Raw genomic sequence first — 16,296 nt, forward strand, 5'->3', positions numbered from 1 at the left:
ACAACATGAGCAGAGGATAATCATACAGTACAAACATTTTCTTTTGTTTTTTTATGCTTGAATTTAAGCATAAACAGAACAGTGCTTCTGCTTCATAAATATATGTGAAATAAATTATGCAAACACTATTGTTACATCCTTTCGAGCTTTACTGAAAAATGATAAGTTCAATTTAATTGACGGACAGATCATATGTTGAGCTTATATTATGCTTTTCATCTCTGTCACTGAAAACCCATCACTGAGTTAAAGACAGCTGCTTTGCTGCCTTTACATCATGTTCTAGTTTGTAAAAACATCAAAGCAAGACAAGCATAGATACACTGCTGTCTGCCCTAGGAGATGCTGTTGGTCTTAAAACCCTTCAGCTATCAAGTTGGAACTGTGCTAACTAGGGCATGTGGTTAGAGGTATTCAGTATTTCAAAGATAATAGTTACAAACAACAAAACCGGCATGGATTACAGGGCCCTAAAAACATCTATATATGTAAAGGTTTTTATGAGATTAAACAACATAAATTGCTTGGTTTTAAAAACTTCATTACAATAGCAGATTTTTAATCCTGAAGCCCCTGTCAGACCTTGACAATATAGGCAGCCCGTGCTTGATGTACAAAAAAACTGGCAAAAACATTGACATATGTTGGATAAGTTATGGGTACATGTTGTATAAGTTATGAGCACGCTGAAACACAGTGGCACAAGTCGACATACGGGAGTACGTCGAAAGATTTTGAGCATGCTCAAAATTTCCCGACGTATGCCAGCGTTGCTCATACGTGGGGCATAAGTCACAGGTAAGTTATCTGATCGTTGACATACGTTAAGTTTAAGTTACTTATAAGTCGTGGTGTCGAGCTTATCCAAAACCTATGAGTAACTTGTGCATAACTTATGCTTAACTTATCAAGAACTTATCTCCAGTGCATATTAACGTATCTGACGTGTTCCAGACGACAGCTGAACGCGTTTCTAACTTACAGCTACTGTATAATGGTGTACTGACAGCGTTTTGGTGTAAAAGGGGGTTTAGCGGAGGAAACCATCAGTACTCCTCCAGACTTCCCATCACACAGTAGCTTAAGCAAGAAGGTGAGTGTGATGGATCCTCCCTGTGTTCACACTCACGGCCATTACCAACAAACTTCTTAGCAGACATGACGCTGAATCTGCTGCAACCTCAAATCCTCTTTCTTTTTTCCTTTTTATTATTTAATTTCTTCTTCTTTTTTTTTTTTTTTTGGTGGGGGCTAAACAGCAGCCAAGTTAATACCGCAATCAAATACATTTTTTTATGCAGTCCGGGCACCATTGGGCGCATTGCTGCCCCCTCAGGACACTGGCTTGGGACATATCAAGAGCATTACATTGCTGTGTGTTATGCATAAGTTAGGCTGTCATTGGACATGAGTTCTGGACTCTGAAAAAATACATAGAAAGTTCAGCAGATGGGAGCGTTGTAGAAGATTCTGGGATGTTAGGCATATGCTGGATAAATCGTTAAGGTATGACAGGGGCTTGAGAATAGCCAAAGAACTAAACTGCAGGCTAGGAAAGTACTTCCTCATCTGGAACTTGGTTCCTGTAGGGGTCTTTTGGCATCTACCTGTAGGGGACCAAAAAAGTTTTTATGGATAGGAGGCTTGATGAGAATACACACAACAGTTTTTTTGATTTTAGAAAAAAAATAAAGACTATATTCTTTACAACTATGCCCTATTTTGCTAATCTGTCACATAAAATCACTTTAATCTTGTGTATTCTAGCTAAAAGAGTATAAATTTAAGGTGTTCAGTATGTACATATTCACAAAATGTTCAAGAAAAGTAGATTGAAAAAAACCTTCACAAATATATGACAATAGCTTATTGATTTATTTTGCATGAAGCTAGCTGTCAAAAATAAACTCAGACTTTTATTTGAAAATAAACAAAGTCAATAACCATAATAATGACAGTAAGACTAAAGAAAAACAGCCTTTTAAAACATTTCAAAATTAACGCATAAGTCAAGGTACTGAGAATCTATGGATAAAAAAAGAATGGACAACCCTCGCCATGAGCGCCAGCTGTCTCATTTAGCCTCATTCATCACAGCTCCCTCATGCTGCCTCCGTGTCTACATATATAGAAAAATAATGAGCTGAAATAATGAGTGAATTTTCAGTGTAACAGAGACTGAGAGCTGACACAGCTGATTTGACAGGCACATGTTCTGCTGCTCACCAGTCTCCCCTGCTGCCCACGTGGTGTGAAAGCAAGCTCAGTACATCTCCTCTGGACACTCTATCCCTTTTTTTTTTGCCTTTTGTTTCCTTGTTTGTCTTCCCATCTTCCGAGTCTGACTCTTGCTCCCTATTTCTCTCTCAACATCTTGCTATTCAAAGCTCTGTCGCTCTGGTTCCATCCTCCTCTGTCCTCCAGGCAAACCCTCAGAGTTAGCAGGCGTGAGTAAGTCAAGACGTATATAGTATCGCATACATGACACGCAAACTTCACACACACACACACACACACCGATGCATGATGAAAAGACAATTCCTAATTTTATATGTGTGCATATTGAATCAAAGTTGAAGAAGCCCTATGGTTGAGCACCTTACGGCGGTTGACCTAAATGCTTTTAAATATATAAGTCATGCAATTTTGTAAAAAAACAATAAAGTCAACATCTAAGTCATTGCATTGGACTTGTCGCTGATTTATGAAGTAATTCACGACTTTTCTTTCTATTTCTAATAAACTCTGGGGTTCTACCTGTTACCTGAACTTCCTTCCGGCTATGCTAAGAACATAGCAACAGAAAGGCGTCTAGGAGAACCTTTAGGATGAAAATGTTGACACCCTGTTCTGCTGTTTGTTTTTGCTTAGAGGTAGAGCTATTGTTAGTAAAACTAAGTCATCTACAAAAGAAAAGCAAAGAATGTATGACAGAAATATTTACGTTTACAGTCCGACTGGTAAGTTGTAAATATTCAGGTTGTTAAAAGTACTGATACCCTAAAAAGTATTGATATTCAAATGCTGTATCCGAATATAAAAATAACTTGGAACGGTTGTGATAATGAATACAAGTGTTGTTTGCATAGCTTTGCAGTCTTTAATCTTAAATTTCTGGATTATTTGTACAAAAAAGAACAAAACCTAAAACAACCCTAAAATGCTAATCAACTGGACTATATTTGGATTATTTATGTATTTGCACACTTATTGCACACTATTTTACTAATAGAATCTGTGATTCTGTTGTGAAGGGATGCGCCATGTTGAGTTTTTCAAACTAATAAAAATATTTTTAATGCCCTTCATTATTTTGAATCTTTCATCCCCATGGTAAGAAAAATAGTATTGAGTATCTACAATTTTCATGAATCTCAATATAGAGTTTACTTTTTATTATCGGAACAACCCTGGCAAAGAAAACAGATCAGCTTCCCTTTTTTTAAGTCTATGATTTATGTTTTACTGCATTCTTTTTGCAAAGTTCTCAACATGTACTGCTATATGCTATATTAGCATTATTGAAACTTAGTGTTAAATCTAATGAACCTAGTTACAAAATCACAGATGAAGCTGCATTTCTGATTCTCATGCAAATATGTAATAATCTAGAAATGTTACATGTTCACTGTATAAGATAGAGTGAACTATTTTTTAATCATCTAAAATTTGCAACTGCTTAACATTAGCCATGGTTGAGCAGAATGGGATTTGGGTTACCATTGTTCTCTTGACTAACCCCAATCTGTAAGTGATGTAAAACTAAACTCAGCCCTTCATCAAAAAAGGGAGAACTTGTCCAAAAAGGAGGATTGTAATGGATAAAGACTGATCACTGGAGCTGATAGTAAGAATAGATGTCCACTGTTTTCTGGCCAGCCATCTATCTGATTTCTAAGAAGCTGCTTCTACACGCCTTCATGCATGCTGCCCTCTTTTCCATTTACAGTAGTGCTGCAGCTTAGCTTAGTGGTGTTGCTGTTTCAAAGACAGGATGTGGAACCTCGATGGACAACGACACAGGACCAGGTTCAAAAGCTTTTTTGTTTGATTTTTTTTAGCTTCAGTCTGGAGCTCTATAAGATGTTGCCTTCCTTACCCTCACTTCTCATCCTGCCATTTTATGTAATCATGTCTGCCACTTTCTAACACCGCAGAAGCACAACAACAACTTCCTCTGCTTCATGACTCTGCAGTCTAATGATACTTTTGAGTTTGAAGACAACCTTGCTCCATAACTAAGCCTGTTACCTCCTAAACACATCTATGGCCTGACAGTGTACCGACTTCAGGCTCATCAGTAGCATGCACAAATTAGATTTTAATAAATATATAGTCCATACACACCATATATTCAACACCATACCAATTCAACCAATAAACCTTAATCATTCACTGATTAAAAACACAAAAAGAACCCTATAAATATTCTCTCTGATATGCAGAAGGAACAACATTACTTACCATCCTTTGCCTGGAGTCCAAACAGAATGAAGCTCCTCAGCACATGCACACACAAACACACGCACAATTTTACACTCTCTGTAACTGTGAGAGAGCTTGAGGGTGAGGAAGAGTGAGAAAGAGAGCGAGGGAGAAGAAGGGAAGGTTGGACCTGGAAGGATGCATGAGAGAGCACAAGAGCAGCGAGGGAACAAAACAGTCAAAATGAGGAAGAGCGGCTGCACATGCGATGCTGTGCATGGAATCATTCACGCATGGCTGACTGAAGTCTGTGATTGTGCCTCTCTTTGTAAGGCTCTCTTTACTTCTCATCAGCATTTTAGTCAAAAAAAGATTTTTAAACACATTTCATTCATCTTTTTTTTGCTCCTTTTATAGATATATGAAATGACTTAGCTTAAGACCACGGCTGACTCTTATTTATGCAAAAGAGCCAGACACCTCCTTAAAATTTGAAATTCAGATAGAGATTGACAAAAATGCAGGAATAAAGACAAATCATGCAGCAAAGGCCTGGCTAGCTACACAGTCCTCCTTTGCAGTCTCATCACCCTTTCCCCACCTCCCACTCCCTTCCAGTCCCTTGTCTTCTCAAACTCATTAGCTCCCTTGTCCCTTTCACTCTCTTTTCACTCCCTCCCACTCTTCTCTTCCTTTAGGCCCTTGTTTTTCCTTACTCCCTCCATCATAAATTCTCCACACCTCCAGCAGGCACAGAGAGCAGAAGTCATTTTTATGAGCATTTTTACTGCACTGGAGGAGGAAAATTACAGGTATCTGAAAGCTGCATGAGTGTAGGGGACATAGATGCGCCTTATATTCAATCCGCAGTTAATACTGTCAGGTTCAAGCCATACAACAAGTCTTATCTGTTGTTTTTACAGAGCAGCAAAGTTCCTACTGCAGTGTTTACTTGTGCACTGCAGTATATAAGGGACCAATGTCACAGTTTATTCTTTGGAGACATGTCTGCCTCAACCATGTCCTGTGCATAAAATACATCAGTATGAACATAAACCAGTTGGATGAGCTGAGGTAAATCAGTGTGCACAGGAATCTTTCCCTTTACACAAAACCATCTGCTCGACCGGAAAGGCATAGCAGAGTACCATATTTTTAGCATTAACCTTAAACTGCACATAAAAATATAAAACAAGATACAGATTTGTGTCAGAATCAATATGCACTAATCTTTCTCTAATCTAACAATGAATACTTGTAATTTTGCCCTTTTATTGATTTAAGCAAACATTCTTTTTAGATTGATAACCCAGACAAAGCTTTAGTTTCAGTTGTGTTCATTTTGTTTTTATGTTACTTTATTTACATATAAAGTCATAGAGAGGCTAGACCAACCTTTAATTTGCTGTTTATTTTTATGTCTGGCCTGACTTAAGATAATTTATTTGGACAAATATAATTATAACAATAGAAAGAGCTCATAAAAGACCAATTACAGAGCTTATATGAAGTAATTTCAATAGTTTTCTTAAAAAGTAATGACTTAAAATCTTATTTCATTGTCTATGGCATGGTACTGTAAAAAAAATTATTTTATATTTTCTTTTCTATCTGTCTTAGTTCCATTATATACGCACGAGCTAGTGCTTGATTGCATATCCAAAGTTTTTCCTCCAGAATGCATTTAACTTATTCAAATTTCATCAAAAAGGGAAGGCGCAGATTGAAATAGGAATACTCTGTCTCTCAGTCGTTGCAAATACTAAATTCCTTTCACTTTTAACTGTGAAGCTGACGTTAAAACAGTTTCCCGTTTATGGCTGGATTGAGCCTCTGCTTACCCAAAGTTGTTTCTGAAAATTTTAAACAACTTTCTTGCAATTGATTCAGAGCAATTTAACCAGATGGTTGAAACTTGGACAATACTGGGTAAGGCATTTGAGAAGGCACAGACTAAAACCACTGGAAATTAGCCAATTTTATCTAACCCCATCTGTTCTGCCAAGAAAAGTGGTCAAGCAGGAAGGTTTCATGGCTAAAAATAGTTAGCATTTGATGTGCAACTTGCTAAGAGACATTTTCCTAATAAAAGCTTGGGTGCTTGTATGTGATGTAGTTTGAGTGGATTTAATGTTTACATAAAATCAAATGTCTGAACCCTTTTTTTATAATCATTCAACTTTTATGTTGTATAATTATCTCACCATTAAAAAAAAAATACTTGTATGCGTCACAAACAAGTCAAATGCCTAAAACAAATTTCCATGTCTACTGAACAAATGGCTTCTTCAATGGTTTACAAAAAGTGTAAAATCAATCCTATAGAATCTCTTTAAAGCAGTGAGACTTCGAGGCCTGTATGAAACAGAGAAGTAGAATCTCTCATTCTGGCTTTAAGATCACAGATCAGCATAGCCGACTGTGCTGACGTTGTGAGAGTGTTTTTGCTTACATCCAAAACATAAATCATTCATCTCAATCTGTCAGATCACTTCACTCTGTCATCATTTATTTGGAAGTGATGATTCTTTCATCAGTACGCAGACTGGGCCTAAGCCAAACAGAATGAACAGTTATTTTTCATCCCTGTCACAGACAAATGTCACATGATATCCTTGTTATAACTTCTGTCAAACTCATTTATGCATCAGTTCACTGCGCTATTCATTTTCAGCATTATGATTTCAATAATTTATTTAGATAAGGTGTCTTAAAGTGCGGTACTCTGGGTCTGGCTTCCTTAAACTCCTTATATGTGGTTCTGTTCTGACTTACATGCTTGAAATGCCCCCTCAGCACATAATTAGGCTCTAACAAGTCCTTTATACACAATCTTTTGTTCCAGGCATGTTTAATCAAACACAAACAAATAGGATTTTGAACAATTAACCAAAAGGACTAAAGTTTGAGACATAGTGAAAAAGGATCTTTTCAACACTAAGACCCCTTAAGTTAAAATCAATCTTAACTATCTACTTAAAATGTAACCTATAAGGTATATTTAAACTGACTGTTTTACTGAGTGAAACGGACAGATTGAAAAAGCCTTACATGGAAAGTGCCCAGTTGGTTGTTACCCTGAGCTGCAAGCGCACTTTGTGATAGCTGCTTTAAAAAGCTCCTGCAAAAGCTAGAAAAAGATTGATTATCCACAGAAATTACTTTCTCACTGTTTTAGTAACTTTTTTCACTTCTAAGTTACAGTTGAGAAAAAAGGGGAATAGGATAGGGTTAGCTGCATCTGTTTGCCCTAAAGTCCTCTGAAGAGAGGATATGAATGATTTAGGACATTTTTGTGCTGGTAATTTAATCTATTTCTATTTATTTATTTTTGCTGTTATAAAGCATATTTTACAATAGTAAAGTTGATTTAAATAAGATTAAGATTTTTACATGAAAACATCATTAATTAACATTATTTATTGATCTGATTGATGACAACAGGGTTCAATAATTAAGAACAATTAAACAGATAAATTTGCAGAACTAAAAGGGACAACATTAGATAAATAAATTATGAAAAGAATGAATTCACTGAATTAATTATTAATAGAATATAACAAAATATATGAATTACATGGATAAACAGGAAATTAGTAAATGAAAATATGGCATCAAATAACTACATGCATCAACGGGCCCTGACGTTTGATTGGTTGCTTTACACAGCTAGTCTCAACAACTTATAAACCACTCAAAAACAACTGTGGATATAACTTCATACAGGTTGCACCTGTCATTATTGGTGTTAATTGCACTCACCTACTTTCTGTTCATTCCTGTTGTATTTAAGTTCTGTTTTAAGATCCCTCACTGTCTGCTTTATGTTTACAGTCATTAGCCTGGTTCCTTTCTACTCCACAAATTCTCCTTCTTATGCGCATCTTCATCCATCATCATGGGCCTGTTGATGTCCTGTTATCATGTCAGTCCTTCGCCACAACAAATCATGACAGAAAATGTTTTATTTTCCAAGACAAACCCTGGTTGAACAACTCCAGCCTCCACATGTTCTAACAAACTTAGAACATGGTCTTGTTCTAAAAGCTTAGTTCAGAAGAGAGTCAGAATAGTTCCTGTATGGAGGAGGCTTCTAAACTACTTCCATATCGACAATCAGTGATGGCCCCGCCCACAAATTTCGACAACAGTTTGAACAATTTCATGGTGACATTTGCTACAAGGAACAAATACAATAAACACATACATTGATATAACTATCTTCATTCCTAAGTAAATGTAGTTTATATAAAATAAATAAATTGGACATTTTGTTATTTAATTGTGAATTTAATAATTAAACGGTATATTAGTTACTGATATTATAAATAAAGAAGCGGTCCAATTATTCATCATCTCATAGTACATCTATTTCAGATTTATTTATTTCAAGAATTAACGCTCCACAGATAAGATTGCAAGTAAGAATTTAATTTCTACCCCAATCTTTCTGGGATTATTTGTGAAACTAGTCCTGATACAGAACTGACAGTTTTAAATGCATTTAATAAATAATAGTAATTGAAATAAGACTCTTAAAGTCCTTAATAAAAAGATTCTAAAACAGATTCTTGTGAGTCAAAAATAATGAAGCCATCTAAATTTAGAATGGTAAAAGGTGAGCAAAGACAGATGTTTCATTTGGAAAACAAAAACTATGAGATGTCCTTGCTGAGAATTACACAAATGGCTCAGGATGAAACCTCTGCATCACTGTTTGTAGATTCAGTAAAGAGGGAGGAGTGGATTTCCATAAACTAACTATGGCAATAGAGCCAAAATCTTTAACCAAAAAATGCAATAGTGAAAGAGGGAACTCCAGTAAAAGATTTGCTGTCCTTTGCAATATTTGAGTCTGAAATGATTTGCAGAAAGGCTTAGCTTAAAGCTAAGAGTCATAAATATTTTAGTTAAAATTAGCTGCAACATCTGCCAAGCAGATGGGATGAAACGATTAGAACATAAACATCTCTTGAATTGTAAAAGGTGAAGATAAGTTTTTGAAGAACACTGACCATTCTCCAAAAACTTCTGACAAGGTATTTAAGGGTATTCAGTAGTAGAATATACAAACTTAAATTAAAATTGGCAAATTTAAATCACTCCCTGATTATGTAAATATTCTCAAGGAGAAAGCGGCCTTTACTAACCTTATTATCACCTTTGTACTACTCACTTTCATGTAAAACGATTAGGGACATCTATTAAAATCACCTATCCACCTAAATATATCTCTTTCTGTAATTTAACAAAATATATAAATAAAATGTCTTTTATAACTGAGGAAAAGAGAAGGAGAGCCTATTCCCTTATAGTAATTGTTATTTCTTGTGGTTAAAAAAATCTTTCATTTAACAGTACCAGATAGAGGAAAGTTTGCCCCACCCTTGACCTCCCACAGTGAGATATTTAAAGGGTTTTATGTCACCCTACAGCATCTGAATGAGATAATTCTCCGAAACTTGACTGCAGGACTTCCCATTTTTGTTTAATTCACAGCCAATTCTTGGTAGATTTACTAAAGTGTTTTGGATCATTGTCATGCTGCAGGGTCCAATTTGATTTTAGCCCTAAACCATCTTGTGTACAGATGGTCTCTTGTCTCCTATTTTCCTCAGGCGCCCTCTACACGATACAGCCATGTTGGAGTTTGATATTAAACTGCACAGGTCATAAAGCAGACACCAAATCCTTACGGTTCCACCACTATGCTCTGAAGATGTAATAAGGATGTAGTCTAGAAGTGCTGGATTTGTTTTACTCAAACCATATTCTTCGTACTTGGCAGCAGAATAATATATTTTAAATAATATTTAAAAGTCCTGGTTCTCTATGGCAAAGTTTGGCACGCATCCTGACACAAAGAGTAGCAAGAGTTTGTTGTAGGTCCCTTAATGATATTTTAGAGGCTCTAAACACTTATTTTAATTGCTTGGACCTCCAGACCTGAACATGTGGACAGTTCTTCAGAAGGTCCTCTACATGTAGAGTTTTTGCTTTTCAGAGCGGTGATTTATTTCAGATTTTTTAAGGTATCTTTAGATCTCTGATCAGACTCACAGCATGCTGCATATTCTTTCAGGTGACCTCATGCAGCTCTCTCCCTTTTACTATACCGGTAGTGTTATTCTCATTTGAACAGTCAGAAGTGTGGAAAACCTAAATAAAACAGCCCTCTTTTAAAAAGCTAAGTAGCTACGTTCTAATTATGTGCTACTGATTCAATAGATTTATATTTCATTTAGACAATTTAGGTATAAATAAATGTGACTTGTTTACTAATTTATTCCTATTATATTAATTTCATTTTACAAAGCATTTGAGAAAACCTTTCTTTGTGTATTGCTGGATTTTAATAGTTTATTTTACCAAATATTTGGGAAAATCAAACATGTTGTCTTTGAATGCCCTTTGTTTTGCACAGGACTGTGGTCAAAATTTTCAATGTGGTAGAAATAGTTTTTTTTAAAAGTCTTTTCTGATTTTGGGTTTTATCAGAGGAAAAATTATTAAATTTCACACAGTATATTAAGTTTAGCCAAAACCCAACTTGGTACAAAGCACTCATACAAGTAGACCCAATTACACATTCGATGGAGCACTAGCTTTGTTTGGAGCAAAATGGTAATAAAAAAATCCAAAATTTTTTAGACATAATCCAAACTTAAAGGAATAACATGCGTCAACTATTCTATAATTCAATAAACCAACTTATGTAAAGATCTTAACAAATATTGCTCTTAATAAAACAGGAGGCATAACCTCAGACAAATATAGAAACACTGTCAACCACCTTCTGAGTCAGAGGCGAATCTCCCATATGCTTCATTAATCCAAACTCAAGCTTACATAACCGCACTAAATGCTCACAGCAGTGGAATGGTGCACGACTTTCCCTAAATCTTGTGCATGATTCTGTGCCTGCTTGCATCTGTCTGAATGTGCACACCTTTAAGATGTGACAGACAAAGAGAAAATCTTGTAGCATGAATGTCTGCAGAGTTGCTCAGTTTGTAATCAGCCTGCATTTGTTGGCTTTGTCTGTGCTACATGTCAGATGGAGAAAAACCATCTCCCTTAAGGATGGTTTTCTGAGTGCAGATTTGTTGTGTAGGTGTATGCATGTGCATGTTTCCTGTTACTGCTGTTCAAACAGACAGACATGGTTGGATATCAGTTGTCAAGTCTGTGCTCATCTCTATTCCACAAGAATCACAGGGTTTTTAATCCTAAAAATAATGAACTGCTGAGCCCATTCAACACATGAAACATATATAAGCAGTTATATCTGTGCAAAATTAAGTCTAGCATAACCTCTGGTTCATGCAGTGATTGCAGCTGCAGCTTTGCAAGTGCAGGGTTGAGATCCTCTACGTCTCTTCTCCTTTTTATACTGAAAATCATTGTAAATGTACATTCTCAGTGACATTAAAATGCTTCAGCAAACAGAGGCATTTCGTTTTGTGCTTCGGGGACAATGTGCACAGACCATCTGCAGCTGACTGCAACGTGGGAATTTCAAAGAGCATATGGCAGCTTGTCACTGGGAAACAGTTTGTATCAGGAAAGCAAAAGAAGTACGGTATACCTTGATGACACAATAACCCTCTGTTATCTCACTATGAACAAAGACACATGCTCGGGCACCCTGTAAATTACAAATTCTGGGACGATATTCAGAGAAAAAAAGGCTTCATGAAATGGCCATTTTTGTAATCAAGCATGCTGAGGGACGAAAAAATAAGTAAATAATGGGTCCAGTTAAAGCTCCCCTCTGTCCAATCATTTGAAAATCCATGTTCAGCCATTTAAAATTACCACAGTTGAGTTTGAAGCTTTTCTGCTGGATCATTGAAACAGGCTCTGACCACAACAAGCAAGTAAAGATAAAAAAAGAAGCCTAAAAAAGATTGACAATCAGAAAAAATCAGCAAACTAAAACAGAGTAATTTGTAGAAGCCTAAAATTATAAATTTTTTGTGGCTATTCTTAAGTAGAAATAATAGTTAATGAAGACCTGGTGAGGTTCTGACAGTGTCTGGTCTAGTTGACCGAAAACATAACTGAGGTCTATCTAGATAATTCCAGAGCTGTTACTGGGCAAACATACAGGCTAAAGCAATCCAGGAGGGCTGATTTAAAATAAATAGTCCCATATGAAGTTAAGCGGCAGTAAAATTAGCGGAGGAGTGGTCAAAACCCCCCAATCCCACCAGAAGTCTGTAATTCACAAAATAATTATACTTCTTGTAAGCACACTTTAACCATTCATGTCAAATTAATCCTCCTTTCAAACAGAGGTTTTATCAGGAAAATGTTCAGTTTTGACCTTTTTTCACACCAGTTATTAACATCCATAGACGATACTTAATCTAAATGTGAAATTAAAGCAATTCAAAGGTAAAAAGGAGAACGTTTCCAAAAGGTCGAATCATTTTTTTTTTTGTACTGGATCATTTCAAATGGGATCTAAGCTGTAGAAAAACTTCAGATTTTTTCTTTCATTACCCCAATGAGTTATCTTGAAGTCACAATATTTCTGACAAGGACTGAAATCATGCACCATTCTCCTTCCCTAATGGTTCCTGTAATTCATCATTTTGTGTGTATACACTTTCATAAATAAACAATCTACCGTCAGCCACATTATGCACCGGATTTATCCTCCAAATTTCAAAGGTATCCAGGATTCATTTATATAAGCTTAACGTAAAATTCACAAATTTTATTTACATTCTGATTTTGTAAATATCATTTCAGAAACAAGTGAAACAGGATTAAATCTCTACTGACCCTACTATCACCTTTGTTCTACTTACATACAGTCAACATTTCATCAGACTCAGACTTATTTGACCTTTCGCAATCATACTGGCACCTAAACCAGACAGCGATTTTTTAGCCTGGTCCCGCTGCTGCATGACCTATCTACGCACTCACGCCCTTCCCCTTCTCATTTCTCTTTCTCTAAAATCCCATCCGTCTCTTAGTTCCCATGGCAACCACATCCTCCATTTCCATGACACCTGCCTGCTGTCCAAGAGGCACATGGAGAGCTGACACTGAGAGATGAAGTAAAAGAGAGCAGGAAGGGGAGTCAGAGAGGAGAAGAAAGGACTTGATGTTTTTTAAAAATCTGTAGAAGAGATCAGTTAAGGATACATTTTATACAGCAGTCTGTTGTCTATCCAAGAGAACCGGTGTGCTTCTGCTTAATAATATGAAAACTATGGAGTTAAAGGAACTCACATGGATGATACTTAAGTACCATTCAGAAGTGGCAACAGGCAAAACATGCTAAGGCTGGGCGATCAATCAATAAAAGCGATTTATCTAATTTTTGGTCTATGAAGATTACATTTTTTGAAAAATCACAAATTTTGTTTTTAATTATTCCACTCATTGGGCCTCTATATTAAAAAAATTATTAAAAAATCTAACCAAGTCTATTTTTCTTCAGCAGGTAAATGAGACACGTTGCCTATGGAAAAGACAAATACCATTAAAAAAAAAAAAAAAAAAAACACTGTCTCTTATTTCAAGTGTATAATATCTAATCATTTTAGTTTAAGGGTAAAAATACTCATTCCATTGGTAGATTAATTTAAAGTTAAATAATTTTTTTCTATGATGCTATTAGTCATTTTTACATAATTTTTGCAGTGTAACTCAGATTGACAGCAGTTAATTTCTTGTTCTTAAATATAAAACTTAAGAAAGAAAAAATCAACTAATTGGATTTGGTAGGAAAAACTGGAGATTAAATGTTTAAGCCATAATGCCCAGCCCTAGAACATTCCCTGGTTATGTGTAACCAGACTTCAACCTTTTTTATTTTGTAAAAAAGTAATGTTAGTGTTGATAATAATAAAAAAAAAAAAAAAAAAAAAAGAAAATTTAAAGTCTGTTAAATGTTAAAATCGGACACCTTTATATTTCTGGCCCACTTGATATGCAGAATATACTTGACAGTTGGAACAAATACCAAGTTTGTAATTTAACAATTACAATTTCTTTGTTCTCATATTTCACAGATTAAGAAAAAAAAAAAAAAGTCTAAAACCTAGTGCTAACTAGTTAGCCTAGTTAGCCCATATCATCTGTTTTAGCACAACTTAAAGCAAATCAAAAATAAAAATGGATGAAATTATTATTTTTTTTTTAACTCATTTGGCCAGTTTTTTTGGATAAAAGGTTGGAAGCAAAAAATACTCTGAATAAAACTGTCTGTGTGAATATGTTGAAAAGAGCAGTTAGGGTAAAATATCAGAATGTATGCAAAAATCAACTTAATGACAATCATGTACCAGTACATGTGAGAGATATGTTTGTAATTATATGAAAATAAGTGTACTTTTTTATGTTAGAGTATAAACCTACTTTGGGCGTGGGACAGGAAGCGGTAGAGAGACGGGAGGTGGCCTGGGCGCGAGGGGACTCTGAGGGCGTGGTACTGAGGGAGGCTGCATCCCTGGGTAACACCTGCACACCCCGCGAGATAATGGAGTCTGGGATCTGAGTTCGAAAGAAATGTAAACAGAGAGAAAAGGTTAATTTGGCAAAATCTAAACTAAACATACACACAAAGATCACATAATTCATGAACTGATTTCAAATATTCAAACAGATAGACAAATATAGCCTCCTTCATGCTTGGGGGCACCCGTGGTAAAAATGTATTGACGTCTTTAAATAAAGCTTATACTGATACAAAATAACCTGACTGATAGCAAAATTTTCTTTTTTTGATACTTTTTCTATTCTATTTATTTTAATAATTATTGCAAAAATACACCAAGTAATTCTTTTTGTAGGTGTAACATGGGAAAATCTAGGTGTCAAAGAAATTATTAAAGGATCGACACATTTGTTTTGATTGATTTTTCTCTTGTTTTTTTCCACTTTAGAAATTGAATGACACCCAATGAATTGGGGACATTATGAATCCCTAATTAAAAGATTCTAGACACATAAATTATTTTATAAAAGTATAAAGAATAATATTACTGATCAGTCACGGAGGCTAATATGTTTTTTTAATCTTCCTTGCTCAACAAATAAACACAAATAAAGGTTTTATTAGAATATATCACCGAAATAAAAGCTCAATTCATTTTTAGGCTTTTTAAAGATCTTGACGAGGGCTTCCAATGAGTGTGCCATCTACAGCCATGAGAAAAAACAATGAATAGTTTTTCAAAGTCTACAAAGTGTATATAGCATACTTCAATTAGAGTGGGATATTTAAAATCAAGCTATACAATAATATAAAATTCAATAAACAGTTTTCTTCAAAAAGAAAAGAATTAAAATCTTCTATAAATTAAAAAAGCAGAGTTTCTTGTGAAGAATAACTTAGGATACCCAATATTTATTCCTACCAAAATTAGCTGATATCACAGACAATTATAAACATTTGCCCATAAGTACAATAAAGTTAAACAGCATTTAAAGAGGATTTGCCCTATTTAAATGCCACGCTTCGTTTGGTGTGCTTCTGATTGTTTAAGTAAGACTGAACAGCACGGCGAGAAACCAGAGCAGTCTGATCCCTTTCTGAAGAAACCTGGGACACTTGCAATGGATAGAAATCTGAACTTCCTTTGATACCAGTTCACAGACATTCAGAAAAACAAAAACAAACTAACTGTCCAGATCTGGCCATCCAAGTTCGTATTCCTTGAAACTACAGGATGAACAGTCTCCAAATCCCCTAAATATCATAATCCAACCCAGTGCACTGCCTTGAAACAGTTGATATGTGATGCCTGTACCATTCTGCACATTAACCTTCATTGGAAATTTGCAGGAAACGGAAATGGACAATCCAGGCATACAAGATAGACAACCTGCTTGGTTTTCCTTAGGGAT

General features: G+C 35.5%; 1 protein-coding gene across 2 annotated transcripts in view; it reads right to left on the reverse strand.

The window, feature by feature from the left end:
* Positions 1 to 16,296, reverse strand: part of gphnb (gephyrin b) — a 132,747-nt gene that overhangs the window by 40,070 nt on the left and 76,381 nt on the right. For both annotated transcript variants that reach the window (XM_038309110.1, XM_038309111.1), the window contains exon 8: positions 14,806 to 14,940. In XM_038309110.1, the coding sequence (XP_038165038.1) occupies positions 14,806 to 14,940 (135 nt within the window). The remainder of the gene's footprint in view (positions 1 to 14,805; positions 14,941 to 16,296) is intronic.

This window comes from Cyprinodon tularosa, unplaced genomic scaffold (assembly GCF_016077235.1).
Source record: "Cyprinodon tularosa strain WSP-4 unplaced genomic scaffold, ASM1607723v1 ctg657, whole genome shotgun sequence".
Lineage (NCBI taxonomy): Eukaryota > Metazoa > Chordata > Actinopteri > Cyprinodontiformes > Cyprinodontidae > Cyprinodon > Cyprinodon tularosa.